The sequence below is a fragment of the Tursiops truncatus genome, chromosome 16 (assembly GCF_011762595.2).
Source record: "Tursiops truncatus isolate mTurTru1 chromosome 16, mTurTru1.mat.Y, whole genome shotgun sequence".
Taxonomy (NCBI): Eukaryota; Metazoa; Chordata; class Mammalia; order Artiodactyla; family Delphinidae; genus Tursiops; species Tursiops truncatus.
Window position 1 is genome coordinate 46,177,116 of NC_047049.1, and position 21,124 is coordinate 46,198,239.

Consider the following 21,124-nt stretch of genomic DNA (forward strand, 5'->3'; position numbering starts at 1 on the left):
TAAAAGTAACAATACCACAACATAGTTTTAAATATAAGCAGCTTAAAGTATCCACAATTCTACAGTGTAAGCCAGCTGTAATACTGACAGATTTCCTTACCAGTTATTTTTCTGTGTATATTTTATACATAGTTAAAATAATAGCATTCACATCATTTTTATCCTGCTTTGAAACCCATTGTGGTTACATGGTCTTAATAACTGTAATTTAAAACATCTGTACGATAGTCAAACATGGCTATACATAACTATAACAAATTGTTGGACATTAAGTTGTTTCCTCTTTTTCACTAATAGAAATCATTTTGTGATGAGGCCTGTATGATTAAGATTTTTTTAATGTTGTATTAAAGGGTGTGGTTTTTAAATAATTTTTGATACATGTTAGTAAGTAGCTTATAAAAAGTTTACACCCATTTATATATCTACCAGTAATATATTAGGGAACTCATTTCACTGCACCCTTGTAAGCACTGAATGTCATTCTTTATATTTTTCCCTTCATTTAATGTCCTCAATGATTTCTTAGAAGCCCTTCTACAGATGAGAGGAGGACACATGTCTGTGAAGTGCATGATGAGATGTCATGCCTTAGGCCCGGGAGACCCCACTAGACTGTTGGGCCTTGAACATGTCCCTAAGTAGCCATCCTGCTATTTTATATACTTCATCTCTGACCCAAGAAGCACAGAATCCAGGCAGGGGCATTTGAGCCAAACAGAAAGTGATGGCTAGTTATCTAGATACTGAGCATTTCTATTCCTCCCGCTTGAGACACTTTTTCTTCAGAATTAATGAGTTAAGGAAAAAGATCTCCCTGTGCCCCTACAAAGTGTCTTGGTCTGGACCCCAGGTTTGCCCCTCTACCCCCTCTCCTGACCATTGCAGCAACTTCCTCCACTGTGCTTGGTTTCCAAAATCTCTCTCCAGCCCCTCTCCTGGATTTACCTCCAACTGAGTGGCTGGAATGCAAGATGACATTTTTTGCCATCCTTGATCTCTAGGTGCTTTATGCTGCTTTCATTCTTATAGCCGTGTCTTAGGAAGGGGTTTTAAGTGCATTGAACTGCACCAGGATTGAGGAATAAACAAGCAGGGGGCTTTGACTTGCCCCAGGATACATTCACCTTAGACCCCTGGTTCATCAGAAAATCCGGGCAGTAAGATGAATTGAAGATGGGAGATAGAACTCAGTTAGGAAACATCTTCTATATTTTATTTCTTTTTCTGTCAAGGAAGGGTTTAATGTTAATGTTCCCTCATGCCCTAAAATACTGCAGTCATCTTTACTTTCTGGAGAGTATATTAGGCCCTAAAATACTTGACAGGAAAGTCACAGGGTTTTCTCTTTATTCAAATAGAACAAAACCCCTATTCACACGTTATAACCCAGTCACCACCCTCTCTGAAAGCCAGGCATGACCTAGGTGACCCCCGTGCAACCTCTGCCCTCGCTGTGTTTTGCCTCCATGACCTGGAGTAATTGCCTTGGCCTCTTCATCCCTAGGATACGCTCAACATCTCCCTAGAGTAGCTTATGACAAAAACTTGAAGGCTAATCAGCTCTGAAGAAGAAAAGCCCTCAGTTAGGAGAAGAGAGTGGCAAGGGAAACGTTCTGGAAGCCAGGCTCTCCAGTGCCGGCCAAACCACTGACTAGCTTCTTAAATTCATTTTGCCTCTCTTGCTTTAGACTATCTGTGTGTGAAAATGACTTTGGGAAATATTTTGTGTGTGTTTTTTAAATTTATATAGAGGAAATGTTTAAGAAAATGATAGACATAAATTATAGACGGTTAAAAATTGAAAAGAAGACTTTAAGACTTAAAAGACTTATGGTCTCTACACTTCACTTGAACTGGTGAAATCCCAACACCAGTTGCCTCTTATAAGTTATGTATGTAAAATGCAATACCTCAAGCAACTAAAATCTATACAAAGAATTTATACCAAAAAACCCCAAAATACTATAGACAAATCAAAGTAGAATTTTAACAAATCTTTCAGTAATGCAAAGGTAGGCAGGAAAAAGAGACAGAAACGAACAACAGAGGAAAAAACAGGAAATGAGAAATGAAATGGCAGACTTATGTCCTAACATCTTGAAAATTACATTAAATGTGGATTGTCTTCTTTACTTGTAATAGACCCAAACTAGAAACAAGCAAATTTCCCTCAAGAGGCAAGTGGTTAAACCAATTCTGATATATCCATATCATGGAATACTATTCAGCAATAAAAAGGAGCATATGATATACACAACAACTTGGATGGATCTCAAGGGCATTATTCTGAGTAAAAAAAAAGGCCTATCTCCAAAGGTCACAGACTCTACGATTCCATTTATAGAAAATTCTCTAAACGATGAAATGGTAGAGATGAAAAACAGATCAGTGATTGCCATGGGTTAAGGATGATGAGCTGTGTTAGAGGGTGGGCATAACCAGGAAGTGGTAGCATAAGAGATTATCTTTGTTGTGATAAAAGTAATTGCGTATGTTGATAGTGGTGGTGGTTTCAAGAATCTACACATATGATAAAAAGGACAAAGAACTATGCATACATATCATACCAATGTCAATTTCCTGGTTTTGAAACTGTACTATAGTTACATAAGATGTAACCATTGGTGGAATTTAAGTGAAGGCTGCATGGGGCCTCTCTATTATTTTTGCAATTTCCTGTGCATCTATAGTTATTTTAAAATTAAAAAAAAAATCTTACAGACTATATGCAGTAATAAACAGATCTTTCTGTATCTGCCAAGTGCTAATTTATGAGTAACTATGGCAAGCTTAAAGTTCCTCAATCATTCTGAAGAGTTAAGGCATTTCAGGAGAAAGAGCACCTTAACTTCAGATCACTGGCCTAACTTAAAATTATCCATGTTGATCTTACCCTTGAAGATTCCTGAGAAAGATGTTAAAATAATAAAAAGACAATGCATGGCTTCTCAACCCATGTCCCAGGTTTTCTGGTGGTGGCTGGGTACAAGTAGAAAGTGGGGTGCGGGGACTGTGAGCCAGCAAGTTGCTCCTTTCACAGTTCTGGACTTTAACGCACCTGCCCACTGCCCTATGGAAGCACCTTGAATGGGTGGACAAAGGCGCCAGGCTTGGTGCAGAGATCAGGGCTTAAGTTAGGCTTCTGCCTAGAAACAGGTCTGAGGTCACGGCTAAGGATAGAGCTAAGAGGAGACATGAACAAGTAAGACAAGGAACAACACGAATGGGGGCCAAAACAAGATCTGAGCAGGACCGAGGCAGAGCTCACCGCAGGTCACTGGGCTCCACTACCCATTGCTTGTTGAGCCAACCATGTGAGAAGCTCCACAATGCCAGGGCATTGGTTATCCCACCAGGGTGTTTAGTTCACCTCTGGTTCCAGTGATTCTGCTCTAACCCGAGGGTCTGAGCTGTATAGCCCCTACAATTGCCCTCCCAAGGTGTGCTTTACCAAGAAGCCCAAGGAGCATGTTTCCCCATTCAGTGATGGACCTGAACGTTCTCTTTATCAAAGTAACCATGCACATTACAGATTCTCAGCCTCCCAACTGGTCATCAGTGATGATCTCTGGAAGAGTAGGGACTGAAAAGGCAGAAGTGGGGAGGCAGAGTCCTTGAAATTTAGCCTCCAGGCTGCTAGCAGTGGTGCCCTGATTATCGTGGAAGAATCATCTTCTTATGGGAATTTACAGCTTCTTTTGGTTGTTTTTCTAAGTTCTTTGTTTTTCATTATTTTTCAAAGATACTCTGTAAAGGAAACTCATTCTTTAAAGGAAAGCTATAAAGGACAGTACATACTCAACTGCAGAACTTCGTGCCAAAAAATGAATTTCATCCTAACCATTACATTTAAGTTAGCTACACAACTGAGAGAACATTTCAGAAATTACAGACGTGCAGATACAGTAAGGCCCCAAGTATAAGCACTGCCTCACAACCAACAGCTTCTTCCAGCCCAGGGACACTTGTCTTGACGGCACAGCAAGTATTTCAGAACTTGTCAGGGACCATGGCTGTGGAAGGATGCCTTTAGCCCATTCAAAGGTGTGTACGGTGTGCAACAGAGATTTGAGAGAGGAAAGGCCAGATAGGCAACCAGGCCTTGTATTTCCCTGAGTTTTCTAAACTCTGGGCTCAAGAGGAACTGAGATCACTGGGAAGCAATGGAACTGAGCCAGATCATGCTAGCGCCCCAAAGAAATGTCTGTACAGAAATAAGCCCAAATATTAGGGCTCTATTTTTTCAGAGAATCAATATAGAAAATTATATTCTATAGTGCTCTTTTTCTTTTTTTATAGAAAGGGAATTACCTTCTTTGTTACCCACTATCCTATTTACTCAGTGCCAAGAGAAAGTATGTTCCAGAACAAAAAAGTCCCCCAAACTGTCTGTTTCTTGTGATCTGTCACTGGAAAATGATGTAACCTAGCACAGTTGTGTGGTTTTTCTTAGTTTCAGGACAATTACAGTGACTAGATCATTCCAGGTACCTGATATCACATCTATGTTTTTGTCCTTTAAAGGAGTTTGGGAGGAATTTTTAAAGGATCATTATACCCTGTATTTAGTTTTGAAACTGTTTCCAGCCCTTTGTGGCAGGGTACAGATAACTTTAAGTATAAAGATGTGTGTTTCTTCACATATTCATTTTCAACTAGCTTCCCTTTCCCTGTAACTTCAGCTATTCTCACGTCTCTGCAGAGCCTACCTATGTCTAACGTCGTGGAGTTTTCTGGCTATCAGACACGTACCCAGGGGCATCTAGCTGGCTTTACATTAGAAGCCCCTATATGCTTGCAGAGCCTTGCACCTCACAGATGTCCGATTATGCCACCACGCTGGCTTCAGAATGGTCTAGTCTTGTACCATGGGGAGACAGAGGAGGATTATGGATCCCAGGCTGACCTCAGCTTTGCAAGTATTTTCTACTTGGGATTCAGGCCCATAGAACATCCTTGGAATTCAGTTATGGAGGCAGCCATTGTCACCGAAATCCTAGGCAAAACTCTGGTATCCAAAAGCTCTGGTTTCCTGTACATGGGAGATGGCCTCTAGAGGGGCCAGATCAGTCGTGAAGAGCTGGGGGTTGAAGATATGAAAACCTGTAGCACAGGCCAAGCATCTTGGGCCAGGTGAAAACCTGCAGGATGGATCATGCACTCCGTCAGAGAAGAGCAGCTCATGTTTGCTAGAGTGTGCAAAGTGCAGGCAGGCATTTTGAAAGACTCGGTGTGTGAATTGGGCTTTGTCCTTGGTAATCCAAACAAAAAATGGCCAAGTTCATTCCAGGCATGGGGCAATGGCCAGCCAAGCCTTTCTAAGACTGGGAGCCACTACTGCCTTCCCCTCTGAAACTCACGTAGGCACATTGTGGCTGGTAGGAGAAGGGCTGGGAGAAACTCAAAGAGCTGAGAACACAAACGCCTGTATTTAATCAACTGCTCCATAAACATGCCCAAAATACACAGCAGTTGATTCTAAAACTAAGTAAAGGAATTACATTTATTGAGCACCTACTATGAGCCCAAATCAGGTTGATCCCAAAGTCCATGGCTGACCGCAGCAGCACAGCCTCACCTCACGCCCTGGCTGCTTGGGTGGTCTCAGAGCCTAGAACCAGCTCTTCGGCTTCCTCATTTTGTCAAAGCTCTTCTCCCAGGAGCTTAGATATGTACTTCTCTGGAGCACCTCTCCCTTGACTTTCGAAACATATATCCAATGACCTACATGACATCTCCACCTGGATATCTGAGAGGCATCTCAAAATTAACACGTCCAAAATCGAGCCCCTGATATCCACTGCACCACCAAAGTAGTTCCTCACGTGGTCTTCCCCATTTCATCTTCCAGTTGCTCAAGCCCAAATGCTTGGTCTTATCCTTAAGTCCTTTCTCTCACACACACATTCCCCACCCACACTTGATTTGTCAACAAATCCCACCAGATGTACCTTCAATCATGTACAAATATGTCCACAATCTGAGCACTTCACACCATCTTTACTGCCACCACCCCCCCCAATCCAAGCCAGCATCATCTCTCACCTGCATTACTGCAAAAACCTCCTAACCAGTATCCTAGCTTCTGCCTTTGACCTACTATGTTCTATTCTCAACACAGAAGCCAGAGTAAGTCTTTTAAAATATAAGTTAGGTCACAAGATCCCTCCAGTGTTTCCCATTTATTCAGAGTAGAAGGCGACCCCATTAGCATGAGCCCCCAAGGCTTACATGAACCCTGCTCCCTCTCTCATCTCTGCTCCCACTGACTCACTGCACCCAACCACTACGGCCCCAGCCAAGCCCACCACACTTCCCCTCGGGGCCCTTGCTCTCCTCTTTCCTTGGCCTGAAATGTTCTTTCTTCAGTTATCTGAATAACTTGTTTCCCCACTTTGTTCAAGTCTTAATTCAAATATTAACTTTCTGGGTGAGGTCTTCCCCTACCAACCTAAGATTTCAAACCCTACCTCGACGGACTTTGGTTGTTATCATTATCTAATATGCTTTATATTTCATTCATTTTGCTTTCTGTCTTTCTCACAAGAATGTAAACTCAATAAATGGGGAGATTTTCAGTATTTTGCTTGTTTCTGTGAAGCAGCGAACACTACACATAACAAGCTATGGGTAAATCCTTTTAAATAAACTGATGACACCCATTCCATAGTCATTATAAATATTTTGAACATATCTCCTCCCTGCCCTAGCCCCACATACTCCTGGAGAAAAATAGCAACCACTGTCCTCTTCCTATTCCCCTTCCTAACTGAAATAAAAGCACCTACCAATCCGAAACTGGCCTTCCAGAGAACTGGGTACTTGTAAGAGGGGGAGGCACTTAGGAAGGGGCCGTAAGCAACTTGTTTCCTGGGAAAGAGGCTCCATATCGCAGACTCATAAATTAGCATATGCTTTGCACATCACTGTACATTTATTTATTTAGCTTCTGAGTTTTCAGAGCCTCGAATAGCAAGGACAGACCTGGGACTGCGCACACCTCAACCTGAGGGCCTGACACCAAGGCTGGGCCTGGGCTGCCCCCTCTACGGCAACCTGCCCCCCATCCACCACAGGCAGAGGTGGTTTCCTGCCATTTTGGTCTGAACAAGCCTCAGAGCACTTGGGACTTCAAGTCTGTTGTAGAGGTTTAATTGGCAGAAGGAACTAGGGGAGTAGGATGAGGGTTGTACGAGGATGGGAGAGAGAAAAATTAAGCAGAAGGCAGACTGACACGCTCTTTGCATGCCTTCTTAGTAGCAGGATCAGGCCAATGAAGAAAGTCAAAGCAAGGCCAACACCTTGCCCAGAGAGCATGGCTGGCCTCCTCCCTGCACGTTACCTTAGGTTGAGCGGGTCCTCCGTGAAGCCTTTTCCTTTCAAGCCAGGTTGGAAAGAGCAGAAGCTAGACAAAGAGGGAAAGGATTATTCTATCAGCAGAGTCAAGACTCTTCCGCCACCATGGGAACATTTTCAGAGGCAGGCTAGAGGTTGGGTTTATTCTTGCCCTTCCAGTGGGCCCCATTTGCCCCTAGATCAGGGTGTACCTCTGAGGCGTCCCATCAGCACCCTCTGCCATTATATGCTCTAGCCTTAATAATAGCAATGATAACAATAAAACAATAGTTACAATAAAAATTACATGTTTTAGAGACCTCCTCTGGGCCAGCACTGGCATTTCCATTGCTGATTTTAGCAGTCACTGTAGTACTCTAGGGACAAGTCCCATCTTACTTTCATGCTCTTTGAACAAGGGTGGGGTGTGGTTGGCACTATTCATTGTCTGAGTTATGGATGTATAAGACTTCTAGCTCGACTGTGAAAAAAACGTCGTTTAATGCACAGAAATCACAAGGGAACATGAACCTGAGGTTCAGCATTGCATGTCTACTTCTTCGGTTTGGTCTAAAACGGAACTTGAAGACATTTTAGGAAGCGATATAACAGCAGTCCTTCGAAGAACCTCAAACGGAGAATCACAGTCAATGGAGACGCACCCAGAGCTGGCTCAGACAGCCTCTCTGCGAGAGTTGTTTTTCTCCACTCTGACCCTGCCCTTGGGACCCAGCAGCTGGTCCTGGTGCCAGTGACTGGCCAGGGCCGACAGGAAGGTAAGGCTAGAACCTCTGAGCACAAAATGGCCTGGGACATGCAGGCCAGGGATGTCAAACCTCACCTCAGAACTTGCAACCCTAAGTGGAGCTAAATGTGACCACTTCTCTATTAATCCAGCTTCTGTGTGGTCTGTTTATGGCTAGGAGCCTGCCTTTCCTTTGGCCTCTTCTAGATTCTCTGCAAATCTACATATCTCTAACTTTAATAATATAAATTTAAAATTTAAACTCTAGCTTAAACTCCTTAGATTGATTAATCTCTTTGGATAAAGAGAAGTTAAACTAAAACAGCATGCTTCTCTCTTGAAGAAAAAAGATGTTCCGTGCAGAAGTGGGAAATCAGTTGGTAGGAATACTTTCCAATAAAATATGAAGTCAGAACGAATAAAACTGGCAACTGGGATCTAAAAGGAAGATTAAGCCAAAATAATTACTTGGAAAATTTTAAAATAAAGCCGGAAAATTCTGGAAGGCCCATTAAATACGTCGTGTCTGCAGATTTTTTTCTCCCTTCAGTTATTACTGTCTCAGACTACTTCAGCTCATGAAACAGAGCCAGTTTCCCAGGAGTTAGGGAAGGAGCTTTTACAGTTTTCTCTATACTTTTTTCCATCACTCAGCAGTTCTGTGGGTAAGTTCTTTCTCGTGTCTAACCTAAATCCTGCCCACTGTGGGTTGGGAACAATTCTCCTGAGAACAGAGCTGTTCCTCTCCTATTGGGTCATGATTAGTCTCCTTAGCGGAGGATTTTCAAACCCTTACCTTTTGAAGACCTTACTCCGATCACTGTTGTGGAAGACAAGAAACTTGGAATATCCGTTTCGGAAAAAGATCTCCAGGGCAATGTCCTGTAAAGAGAACCCCTTTTACTGCTCTGCAGTTTCCTGGAATGGAGAACCACCCCCCCACCCCCTCACCAGGGCAACAGAGCCATGGCTGTGGGTCATTTGGGACTCTGTGTCAGGTGTGAAAGGATTTCAATCTAAAATGGAACCAAAAGATATGAAAGGGCGAACCTCAGGCATGTGCCCTCAGATAAACGAAACTTAAGAACTGAGAGACTGATTTCCCACAAATGCCTGATTTACAGAAGATCGAGACTTACCTCGTGAGCAATGAACATCCACCAAGAACCCCCCCCATCCTCAAGCCAGTGAACTTACAGCTTGGACTCTGGCTGGACGCCCCCACTTGTGCTCCTTGCCCATAGATACAGCTGACCCTCAACGGATTCGCCTGTAGCTCCAGACAGCCTGCGTTTCATGAATGGCTATTCCTCTGCTATTCCTGAATTAACTCAATTTCTGCTAATTCAAGCTTGCCTCAGTTTACCTCTTTATCTAGGTTGACACAGGCCTTGCAACCTCCTCCAGGGGATATGAAGACCTTGGTGACAGTGACAAATGGGGTCTCCACAGAATGAGTAGGAGGGCAGGAGAACTAAGGGCTCCTTTGGCTGAAGCAGAAAACAAGAGCCCCACTCCCAGGGCAAGCGAGGAGGGGACAAAGAGAGGAAGGCGCCCAGTAACACCTCTAGACACTTTTACTTCCCGGTCAAGGGTTTCATTTCCTGAACCAAAGGGTCATCTTACCAGAAACACTAGGGGAGTGGGCGCCAGTCCCAATCTGGGCAGCATCTTACGCCAACCCACAGACTTGAAGGCACAGGGTGCTTTGCCAAACCACTTTGCTGAGCCATTTTGACGTGGCCACACTGACATAACAATGTTGTTTCAAGGGTATTTTGTTAATGCCTAAATGAACTCTACCTGCTTTCCTTTCTTTTTCCTTTCCTCCTCCCTCCCCTTCCTATCTATAAATAACAGACTTGGAATAGTGATAGAGTGAGTCCACATATAGGATCAGATGGGGTCAGCCAAAGAATACCCAGCATTTGAGGGAGGGCCTGGGAGAGGTGAGGCCTGGCCATGGAAGGAGAGACGGGGAGGGAGAGGGTCAGACTCAAAGATGGGGTCCTGCATCCAACAGCAGTCAGGTCCTGCTCCTGCCTGGCTGGAAGTGAGTTCTCAAAGTCCAGTTCATTAGATTCCTGAGCAGAGGGAAAGTCTCTGTAATGATAATGAAACACCCCTCTCCTCTGTGGGTATACATAAGAGCCACAGATTTGTCTTCTACAAACAGAAATATAAACACTGTGCAAAGAGATGATGAAAGCAGAATTTATGAAGGCTACAGCTTGTCCCAGCAACCTTAAGTGCCCAGGCTCTGACTTTCCTCTGGGAGAATCTAGGGCTGGACAAATGGTGGCCTTGCTCATGAAGCTCTCCCAGCCCCACTTGGCCATCACACATGCTCTCCCACTTCTGGTTTCCACCACGGTCAGGCTAACCAACCATCTGGAAACAATCCCCTTTTACTGGGGAGAAAGACACTCACTTACTGATATCTATTTGCTACTATATATAACCTGTAAGTACACATACAATTATTTTTTTAAAAAGTGGCTTTTTGAGTACTTGCTATGTGCCTAAAATGTGCTAAGTGCTGCTATATATGTAATGGTGGAAAAGACAAGACATGGTCACCTGTTCACTGGAGGGAAATGGAAGCCCAGAGAGGTGCCCGACTGTGCCAAAGCTGCAGGGCTGTGCTCAGGACTGGGCCCATGCTGGCTGTGGTCAGAATCATCAGGGCAGGGCCTCCTCCACCCGCCCCTTTCTAGTTCACTCTCCTTTCAGAGAAGGGCACCAAGGGCAGGCAAAATGAGAACCAGATCTTTGTGGGCAAAAGCAGTGGAGAGGGAGGGAGAGGGAGAGAGCTGGGTCAGAGGTCAGCAGCTTGCTGGACCCTTGTCTGCAGGGCAGCTGATCCTCCCTAGAATGAGTCGTCGGCCCCCCCCCCCCCCCCCCCCCCCCCCCCCCCCCCCCCCCCCCCCCCCGGCAAAGGCTCCCTGGAGCTTCAGTTTCAGAGAATAATAATGAGGCCTCCAGCAGGAGGATCAAGGGACAAAGAAATTTACAAATGAAAGGCACACTTATTCTGTTCCCGAGGGCCTAGCACTGTCCCTGTTGGCCTTTGCAGAACAGAGACCCTGCAGCAAGGGTGAGCCAGGAGGGATCTGGGCTCCTCCCCACCCCCAAGGGTGGTCCCTCATCTCTTCCTCTGCCAGCTGCCTGGGAGGCCCCTGGGCACGGATGCACCTTTGCTATTGCTGAGGTTGGGCTGGTGAAGGCAAGATGTGTTTGAGGCCACTGGGAGCCCCAGAGTTCTTCCTCCTTTTGCCACTGAGGTGGTGCTCCTAAACCACGTGATGTTTCTCCAAGGTGGGGTATGAGCAGCATGTGGTTGTGACTAGCTGACAGCAGAGCTCTGCCTCTGGAAGGAATCAGCTCTGTTTAGTACCTGAATGAGCCCTTGAATGCACTGGACAAGGCTCTGGGATCCTGGTTGGAGGGGACAGTCAGGAGATCTCTAAAACACCTGGCCCAGGAAATGACCGGGAGCTTGAAGGTAGGTGAAGCTGTGAGGAGGGCAGAGGGTAGGGGCTGTGGCCTGAGGAGGTGTCCACGTGCTCAGAACAGAGGGCAGACTGGCACTCCACTCTCAGTCACTGGCTCTGCCATGAGGCAACGGAGCTGCCCTGTCCTGTATTCCCGAATCTCCAAGGCAGCTCTGGGGCATGTCAAGGGGAAAATAAAGCAAAGAGGCTGGATCCTAAATGACACAGTAAGAGAGAGAAGGACCCAGTGGCCAAATGGCAGGGAGTGGGGAGAGAGTGAAACAGAAGGCAGAACTCCATCCCAGCCAGGGGACCAGCCCAACATAGGCCACAGGGATTCACAGGTGTCTCAAAGGGCCCTGGGCTGTGCACAGGTGAAGGGGGTCAGGGAGGTGTGTCCCTCACATTCAGATGGGGCCTCAGTGGCACCTGGACCACCTGTGCCCGGAAGAGATGGTCCTCTCTCTGGCCCCCTCCCGGAACACACCTGCAGGAGGAAGCGCGCCTGCCGGAGCTCCCTGAGGTCACCGTAGCTGTGGCGCTGGCACGAGTAATGGTCGGAGGACCTGTCTTTGCTGCACATGTTGAAGATGAATGGATCGCTAATGCTGAAAAGGAAGCAAGACACGCAGTGAGAGGGTGTCTGGTAGGCTTGTTCCCCTGCAGGCACCGTGCGTGGCCCACCTGAGTTTCTGGGACACATTGGAGGATGTGTCAGCCCCCACTGACCTGATAAACCCTGTCTGAGCGCCTGTCTGTGTCAGCCGTGCCTGAGGAGGAAGGCGGATCACTGCCCTCACCAGGGGAGGGACAGCAAGACAAAGGGCCCACTTCCAGGACGGATAATGACACAGGGTGTAAGTGTGAGAAGACTCTCTGAGTACAGGGGTCAGAAATGGGCTGGGGGGTTATGGGGGAAGAATGAAAGAGATGTGTAGTTAGGTCTGGAGAAATTTCAAGCTCCTGGAACACGAGGCAGAAAGACAAGCCCTGTCCAGCATGGTGTCAGGCAACGCGGAGCCCTGGGAGGAACAGCCGTGTCAGCCGGGCTAGCACCTAGTGTAAAATGGGACAAAGGGGCAGAAAACTCTGAGTCTTCAAAGAGGCAGGTGGCAGGGCTGACAGCACTGATGGGCTGGAAGACGATGACCCCAGCGTTAGCAGTGGACCCCAGAGCACCGTGCCTGGACCAGGGACTAGCGCCATTGTAGAGAGCAGAGGATGGGCCGGCCAGGCCGGATGCTGGATGCCCGCTCCCGGAGGTCAGAATGACTCCCCTTGGGAAGAAAGGGAGAAGGGGGGAAGGAGGAGTCCTGAATTTGACTAAGTATTTATCCCAAAAAGAACAATTTTTTCACTGGAAGTAACTGAAATACCTTCAGATAACCAACCAGGTGAAGCTTTCCACCGCCAATAGAAATGGGGACTTGAGAGAGAAATCTGATTTCAGTAGGGACGGCTACATTCCTGCTCATCTGAGTTACACAGCAATTCTGCATGGCGCACATTACCACAAAGCGCTGACAAAACACCCTTCTAGCATTGGAGAAAGGAAGGGCCTTCCAAGCACCTCGGCCCTCCGTGAAACTGTGTGCCACCGCACGGCCGAGGGGCCCCGCACCAGCCCTAGGTGGCAGGAATGTTTTACCTCCTCCCACCCCAGCTCCAGGGGCGGCCCTCACCGCCCAGCCTCCAGGGCAGGCCACGCTTCCAGGGGAGATGGAGAGAGATCAGGCCATCACACAGGCCCGCAGGACTTCTCTGGGCTGCGGTCAGAGCTGGTCCAGCATCTGCAGTGCTAAGAGCTCAGACTTGCACACTCTGCAGAATGGTTACTGCCAGGTAGAGGGGAAGGCTACCTGCGTGGGACACAGCCTGAGCCGGCTTTTCAGCACCCACATGGCCAGACCGCACCCTTGCGGACTCCTGCCCCTGCTCAGAACCACGCTCTCAGGGGCCCTGTTCCGAGCCACACTGCTGTAGGATTGTTGAAACACAAATGTGGCTGGATGGTTCTGGCTGCTGCTGCTTGGATGTTTTCATTCAAATCTACTGCTGGCTGAGGCCCTTTGTCCATTATTAATGCTTCCCTCTGGGGCTAAGCTGAGCTTCCCCTAAACTCTCCTGACTCCCAGAGAGGTCGTGGAGGTGATTCTGGTTCCTACCCTTGACTTAGGCCAAACAGCATTCCAGGTAAAGGCACTTGTGACAGTGACAGTGATGTGATCTGTGGCCTGTGGTCCTGTGGCCCCGTTCTTGTGGGAGCACAGCAAACATTCTCTGTACCTCAGCTGCACCTTTGGTTGGTTTCTCTCCGCAGCTGACTATGAGTGAGTTCGTGGGGGCACAGACCTGTGCCCATGGTTCTCATCCTCCACATCTTTCCTGGAGCTCTGGGCATGTGTGCTGAGTGGACTGACCACCGTCATGCTCTACAGCCTGCTCAATACTTCCCTGTCCTTGATTAATTTGATCCACGTGATGAAGCCTTACTGAGCATGTGTTGTTAGGATTCCCATATCATAAACGAGGAAACTACATTCCAAAGAGAAGAGGTGACTTTTCCAAGGTCACAAGGAACTGGATTCAGACCAGGTCCTCTGAATCTAAAACCCAAGCTCACGCAGCCGCACCTTTTCTCCCCTGAGGCAGACAGGCTGGCTGGCAATTACAGAGCTTCCCCCACCAGCTCCCTCCTTCCAGTTTACTCTGTGCAGACTGATTCTCAACCTAGGATCTGAAACACTGGTGACATGAGGAAGAATGCTCTGGAGGATGCTTTTAGGAAGGAGCTGTTAAGAGGAAAGATGGTCATTCTTCTCCTGCTTGTAGGGACTGAATAATCCATAACACAGGAGTGCTTAGACAGACTCAGTTTCTCAGGAAGACTAAATTGTGAATGACATTATTGAGTTCCATCGTGCAAAGCATTAGTCACACAGCTAGGACTGCGTCTCTTTGCCAACACTATATTCTACATGTGCATTAAATCAGAGTTCAGGGCCCCAAGGTCAATGAGTAGAAAGGAGTCGCTGATCCATGTTCTTCTTTAGATGGAGCTGTGGCCACAGTTCAAAGGATGCTGTTCACAGCTCTTGCATGACACCTATAATGATATATGCAAATTGCCCAGGGTGGTCATAGTAAAACTTCTAATATTCTTAACTAGGGAAATCACAGTAAACTAAATGATAAGCAAGATATAGATTGACTGGGTCTTTGGTAATAGAAGTGGCTTTCAAACTAAAACATACTTTGATTTGCCCCACATTTGTATGTATCCAATTGTTGTCAGGAATTTATACCTGGAATTTATACCCAAATAACTTGCTAGATCCCAAACGCTTTACCAGACTCAGCCCACATCTGACTGATCTATGTATCTGTGGAGTCTACCACCGTGCTGGTACAAGACAGACTTTCAGTAAGTATTTGTTGAATTAAACAGAGAGATGATGCCTTAAAACTGCTGACTGATGTGAAGGAGATATCTGACTAAAAGCACCCCGTCACAAGGAGCCAACTGGCTGGTCTGGATTCCCAAACGCTATGCACTGTGAGCTCGGCTGCTACTGTTACGGGTTGAATCGTGTCCCCTAAAAGATATATGTTGAAGTTCCTAATCCCCAGTACCTCAGAATTTAACTTTATTTAGAAATAGGTAAATAACAGAGGTAATAAAGGGAGGTCATTGAGATAGGCCCTAATCCAGTATGACTAGTCTCCTCATATAAAGGGGAAACTTGGACACAGAGACAGACACACACGGGGAGAAGATGGCCATGTGACCGAGTGATGTATATACAAGCTATGGACCACCAAGGATTGCCAGGGAACACTAGCAGCTAGAAGAGGCGAGGAAGGATCCTCCCCTAAAGCTGTAGAGGGAGCATGACCCTGCCGACACTTTTAACCTCCAGGACTGTGAGACGATAAATTATTTTTTTTTTAAAGCCACCCGGTTTTTGATACTTTGTTACAGGAGCCCTAGACAGCTACTGGGTTGGCCAAAAAGTTCGTTTGGGCTTTCCATAGGATGTTATGGAAAAACTCTAACGAACTTTTTGGCCAACCCAGTTAGTACAGTCACCCAATTCTGCCAAGAAGAGATCCCACTGAAAGCAAAATATAACCTTCTGGAAAGGGTCTTACTTTCTAAGGAAAGTCCCAAAGTACACAAGCCAGCCCCTGCTGGAGGACTGGCAGTGCCCTTGAGTTTTGTCTGGGATATTTTCATGGCACGCTGGGGAGTCTCTTCAAGGTCTAACGCTCAACTGTACTCAAACTGATGGCAGTCTTCTAGAGAAACACTTCGGAGGTGACTTAGCTTTATGTTTAACTGGCTTATTTACGTATCTTCCTTAGTCTCCATGGTCAAAATAAGACTTAATCCCCACTGATCTGACATGATCTAATGGCCCATCTCTGAGGACCACAACTCCACGAGTGCCAGCATTTTCTTAGGGCAGTAGACAGGGGATCAGAGAGAAAGCACTGTCTGGTTAACAAACGCTTCTCTGAGGTACGGTGACTAAAATTACCTATGGCAATTCCCAAACGATATTCCAAGGTGGTAATTTATTCTCAGTACTCTCCTATTTGCATTCTAGAAAAGTACCTTTCCAGACTTGAGTACGTCCAACCTGACAACTGGGCTTCTGTTGAAAGTGCAGATATAGTCAATTTGATCATGATTACATACACCTCATAAACACAATTTACCTAATCAATAAGGTCTTATCTAACACCAACTCAATTTAAACCAGAGGTGGAGAGTGAAGCAATGGTTTATGCAAGTCATTTCATGGGCACGCCATGCATATACGTAGAGGAGAAAGCTTTCATCAGCTCTCAGAAAGGCGAGTCAGCAGACCCATTGTCCATATTGATCAGTATCAATAAAACATGAGCAATAAGATGGGATGAGTGTGCCAAGTATTAATTATGCTCCTGCCTTGGAAAAGAACAGAAGACTCACTGCAATTGGTGAACGTTTGGTATGAATAAAAGATGGAAATTAGCAGAGAGAAAAAGGCCAAGCATTTTAAAACAAACCTAAATCAAAGGAGGGTGGGCTGACATCTATCCTTCTGTGCTCCTTAAACTCTTGCTTCCTGACATAGGCTGGAAATGATATGACACCTGGGAGTTAAAATTCTTAGTTATTGGCAGGTAAGGCTCTGGTTCCTCTGTCAATAGTCTTAAAGAGTGGTTCTCAAAGTGTAGTCCCAGACCAGTAGCATCAACATTAGCTGAGAACTTGTTAAAAATCTTCAGCCCTAACTCAGACCTACCACATTAGAAACTGGGCTGATGAGGGGTCCCAGAAGTCTGTTTTAACAAGCCTTCCAGGTGATTCGATGTAGTTTAGTTTGAGAGCCACTGGGCTAAGAGGTCATTTTGTCATTACTTGAGCCTTAGCTAACCAGAAAAGAAATCTACACCTAAATTTCTCCAAAAGTGATGAAAACATACAACTTGAGAACTGAACCTTTAGCAAAAGTGCAAACACAATCAATTTGGTTTTGAATGGCAGTACTTTATAAACACTAGAGAATTAATCAATAACAACCGAATGAACCCAAGTAGACCAACTGCATTGGATCCTAAAGAAGAACCTCGGAATTTCCTGCCAAAGACCTCTGGTATTAGTTAGTGTAAAAATGACTCTTCAGATTTCTACCCAAGTCTCACCCATCCTTCAAGACCCAGATCTTAGCCTACTTCCTCAAGTACCTGTCCCTCCCCACACAAGCCCCATGCCATCTCTCCAAGCATGAACCCCGAAGAGTCCTCAAATAACATGTATTTTGTCCCTTGATGACAGTGTGTTCCAAACTCTTTCCAAAAGAACCTGTTTATGCTGCTGATTGCGCTCATGTGCCTTGCGGGCATGAAGGGACAGGGCCTGATGTCTTGCATAAGGATGAACAATCAAAGAAGTTGTTGAATGACTAAGCTGATGGGACTGGATTCTATTACCCAAACAACCTAAGGCCCTTTGTCCTGTGGTGCATTCCACAGCAGGAAAGCCCCAGGAGCTGCTGCATTGTTAACCGCTCCAGATTTTAGCTTTGGGGAACCACAATCACGATGCCTATGCCTTAAGGTTCCTCTGTTTTATCTTGTGGCTCAGTTTCAGGCCCAAACCTGAGCCCATAGAAAGAACAAGGTGGGAGATATAGGCATGGGGGTGGCTGAGAAGGCAGCTTGGGGCTCAGGGCAGAATCTGCTGGGAGGGGAGGGACACTCACTTGGATAAGCAGTGGCGGGTGCAGTAGACATCACCCACGGGAGAGAGTGTGAAGTTCTCGCAGATGTAGAAGTGCTGCTGGCCAAAGAGCAGGAGCCCTTCGCAGACCAGGTGACCCTGCACGATGACCAGGGAGTACTTCTGTGTCACCTGCAGGGAGAGAGTGCCAGTCAGGCCACGTGCAAAGGAAGCATGCTCATCTCCTTTTGGAGGGCAGGAGGGCAGTGGCCGGTCGCCCACCAGGCCCTTGGGGGTGAGAGTAGCACCCTGTAAATGACAGAGCCGCTGCCCCAGAGCTGCACTGCTCTTCACAGTCTAAGTTTCATTTCTACACCCAACACCCTGTTTCATTATTTCATCTACCCAAGGCCACCCCACCCGCACCGAGGCGTGTGGATGAGTGTTTATTGCTGTGTTGAGCACGCTGGCCTTTTTTTCCTCTCACTTTAAGCTCCTCTACAACTGTGCAAAACATTCCTCCGTAAACAAAGAGGAAAGTTTTCAAGGTCCAAGGCATCCCTCAGTTACAAAGGCGAAGGAGCTTGTCCAGAGGCCAGCTGGAAACTGGTTGAGCCAGGACTGGAACCGGGTCTGCCTAGAACCACAAGGCAAGACTGGTTCTGCTGTCTACAAGGCCAAGGCTGGTCCAAGGTGTGCGCAGAGGTGGCACGAGCTCTGCCTAGGTCTCGTCTTTCAGGCTCAAGCACGTTCTCTCAGCAGCTGAAGATGTTGGCAGCTTTCCAGAATCCCTCAGCTAAAGAGAGTACCTGGCCAAAGGTCATGTCCTCATCCCAGTGGCCGTCCGTACCCAACAACTGGTCAGAGAAGGAAGGGCCAGACCTTTTGCCTCCACTCAGGTCAACTCTGAGCTCCCGTGGGATCAGCCGAGGCCTTGCTGAGTCTGCACTTCTCGCTGGGCCCAGTCCAATGACCCGCGCTCCCAATGAACTTGCTGCACGCACATCTCTGGCTCAACATGGGCTTTCTGGGGAGCCTGACCTGAGAGGGTGTCTTATGACCCAGAGTCCCGCATGAAGTAAGGACTAGGTGGGTCCTTACATGGAAAAAATCTCCAAAGGAACGAGTGAGAGAATACATGAATTTTTAGATGTCGGGAGCCCAAATGGACCAGAGTAAGACCAAGACCAACATTTTCTCAGGGTAATTCTGTGCTAATTCCAGTTATCCAAAAGAGGACCTGACTTTTTTTTTTTACTACCTACTTTTTTTTTTATAACCATTGTAAACATTTTACACATATTAACCAGTATAATCCTTACAGTTGGGCAAAGGTAGTTTTACTACTCTAATTTAGAGATGGAAAAAAAGGGGTCCCAGAGATAAGAATCTCATCAAAGATGGGTAAGTGGCAGAGCCTGGGACTGAAGTTAAGCTCTGTGCTCACCTTTGGGAGCAATGATAGGACTGCAGTGGTGAAGCCTGGAAAGCAGCCCTGGATACCAGTTCTCACACCGCTGCATCAAACAGGATTAGTCAGTCAGGAACAAACAAGATAAACAAGAACCCTACAACCGTGGGACTTAAAATCCAGTGGGGGAAGACACATCAACTAATAAACTATCACAGACTGTGATATGTGTTGAGAGAAAAAAAAACAGGTTGATGATAATAAGGCAGAGAGAAACTTGGAGGTGGACACTATTTTAGACAGACCCTGAGACTTGAAGGATGGAAATGGGCAGTCATGCAGAAGCTGGGAGAAGAAATTTCAGGGAACGGGAACATCCAGCTCAGAGCCTAGAGGCAGGAAGGGCAGGTTTGGGGAGCAGAAGAGAGGTCAGCGTGGCTGCTGAAGCTGCAAAGTAGGTGTGCTCAGATCCTGGGGGCCTTAGATGTCTTCATTTTCCTGTGAAGCCTCCCGTGTACATGCAAAAATAAAATCTGTACACATTTCTCCTGTCAATCTGTCTTCTGTCCACTGAATTCTCAGGCCTAGCTGGAGACTCTAAGAGGGTAGAGGGAAAGTTTTGCTTCTCCTGCGGTATGTTATACTGAAGAGATTCGGTGAATACACAGCATGTTTTGTACATATTCTCTTTTTTTACACAAACCGCATATTCGTATAGTTACTGGTCTGTATCTAGTTTTCTCCCTGAATAGGCCATCTAGCAGACCCTTCCAAATCACTTCTTATAGAGTTGTCTCACTTTTATTAAACAGTGCAGACCATTCCCTTCCATGGATGTACCACAACTTATTAGACCGACCCCCTATTGACTCAGGTTGTTTTCAAATGTTTTGACATCACAAGTGATGCTACAGTGACCAGCCTTATACACATGTCACTTGGGACACATGAGTAAATCTTTAGGTTGAATTCCTAGAAGCAGAACTGCAGGTCAAGGATGTGGACATTTTAAATTGTGATCTAGTGCCAGCCTGCCCTCCTGCAAGGTGACGCTAACTTACACTCCCAGCAGCACTGCTGCAGGGTGTTTATGTCCCCTATGCCGAGCCATTGAAACGTTTTTCTTATGCCTTTGTACGGAGGATGCTTCATCCTCACATTCACATGCTCACAAGCGGGGCCCAAGCGCAGTCCAGGCCTATGTACCTCCCAAACCTCTTCCCTCCCCACGATGCCGCCCCCTCACCCAAACTCTGTGCCAAGAGCAGGGGCTGCAGCATGTTTCCATGATCTCCTGATGTTTTCCCTTGGGGAGAAATAAGTAACAACCAGAATAAACAAAACCACAAGAAAAACGTCTGGTGAGAGCTGGGTTTATAGCTTAAAAATGGACTCTGCTAGGAAAGAGCGGCATTCTAAAAACTGGAAAATGAATCCAAGTGAACTCTTCCCTGCTCTTCCATTTAAATTAGTCCTGAGAGGGCTCCACCCCCAAGTTTAATCATGATTAGGAATTCCCTCCTGCCATGATTCTATGACTTTAAAAAGACTGGAACTTCAGCTTGATAAGCAGAATTTTTTAGGATCAGCTAGATGATATATTATCATTCCTGATGGGTGAATAACCAAGTACATGGCCACACCTGGTTCTGCGTATGATAAGGAACAGGTTGTCTGGAAATCCCAAACTGCCAGAGCTCAAGTTAGAGGGACAACAGTTGGCTGGGACATTCTACGGAAGCCCACGCCAGCACATTCTCCTAGAGGCAGCCCTCAGTGTGCAAAAGGGGAGGCCGACTGGAGGCTCCCTGAAGATTTTTTCCAGCATTACTAGTCTGCAATTGAGTACAATGCTCTAATTTTATAGGTAGAAGAAGTGAGATTCAGAGCTCATGTGAAGTACCCAGTAAGAGCGCTAACGTGTA

The 21,124-nt window shown here is 46.4% G+C and overlaps 1 protein-coding gene across 3 annotated transcripts in view; it reads right to left on the reverse strand.

The window, feature by feature from the left end:
- Positions 1–21,124, reverse strand: part of WDFY4 (WDFY family member 4) — a 277,304-nt gene that overhangs the window by 65,606 nt on the left and 190,574 nt on the right. For all 3 annotated transcript variants that reach the window (XM_073793353.1, XM_073793354.1, XM_033841802.2), the window contains exons 44-47: positions 17,832–17,980; positions 12,065–12,185; positions 8,880–8,965; positions 7,346–7,408 (exon numbers count right to left, since the gene is read on the reverse strand). In XM_073793353.1, coding sequence (XP_073649454.1) covers positions 7,346–7,408; positions 8,880–8,965; positions 12,065–12,185; positions 17,832–17,980 — 419 coding nt within the window. The remainder of the gene's footprint in view (positions 1–7,345; positions 7,409–8,879; positions 8,966–12,064; positions 12,186–17,831; positions 17,981–21,124) is intronic.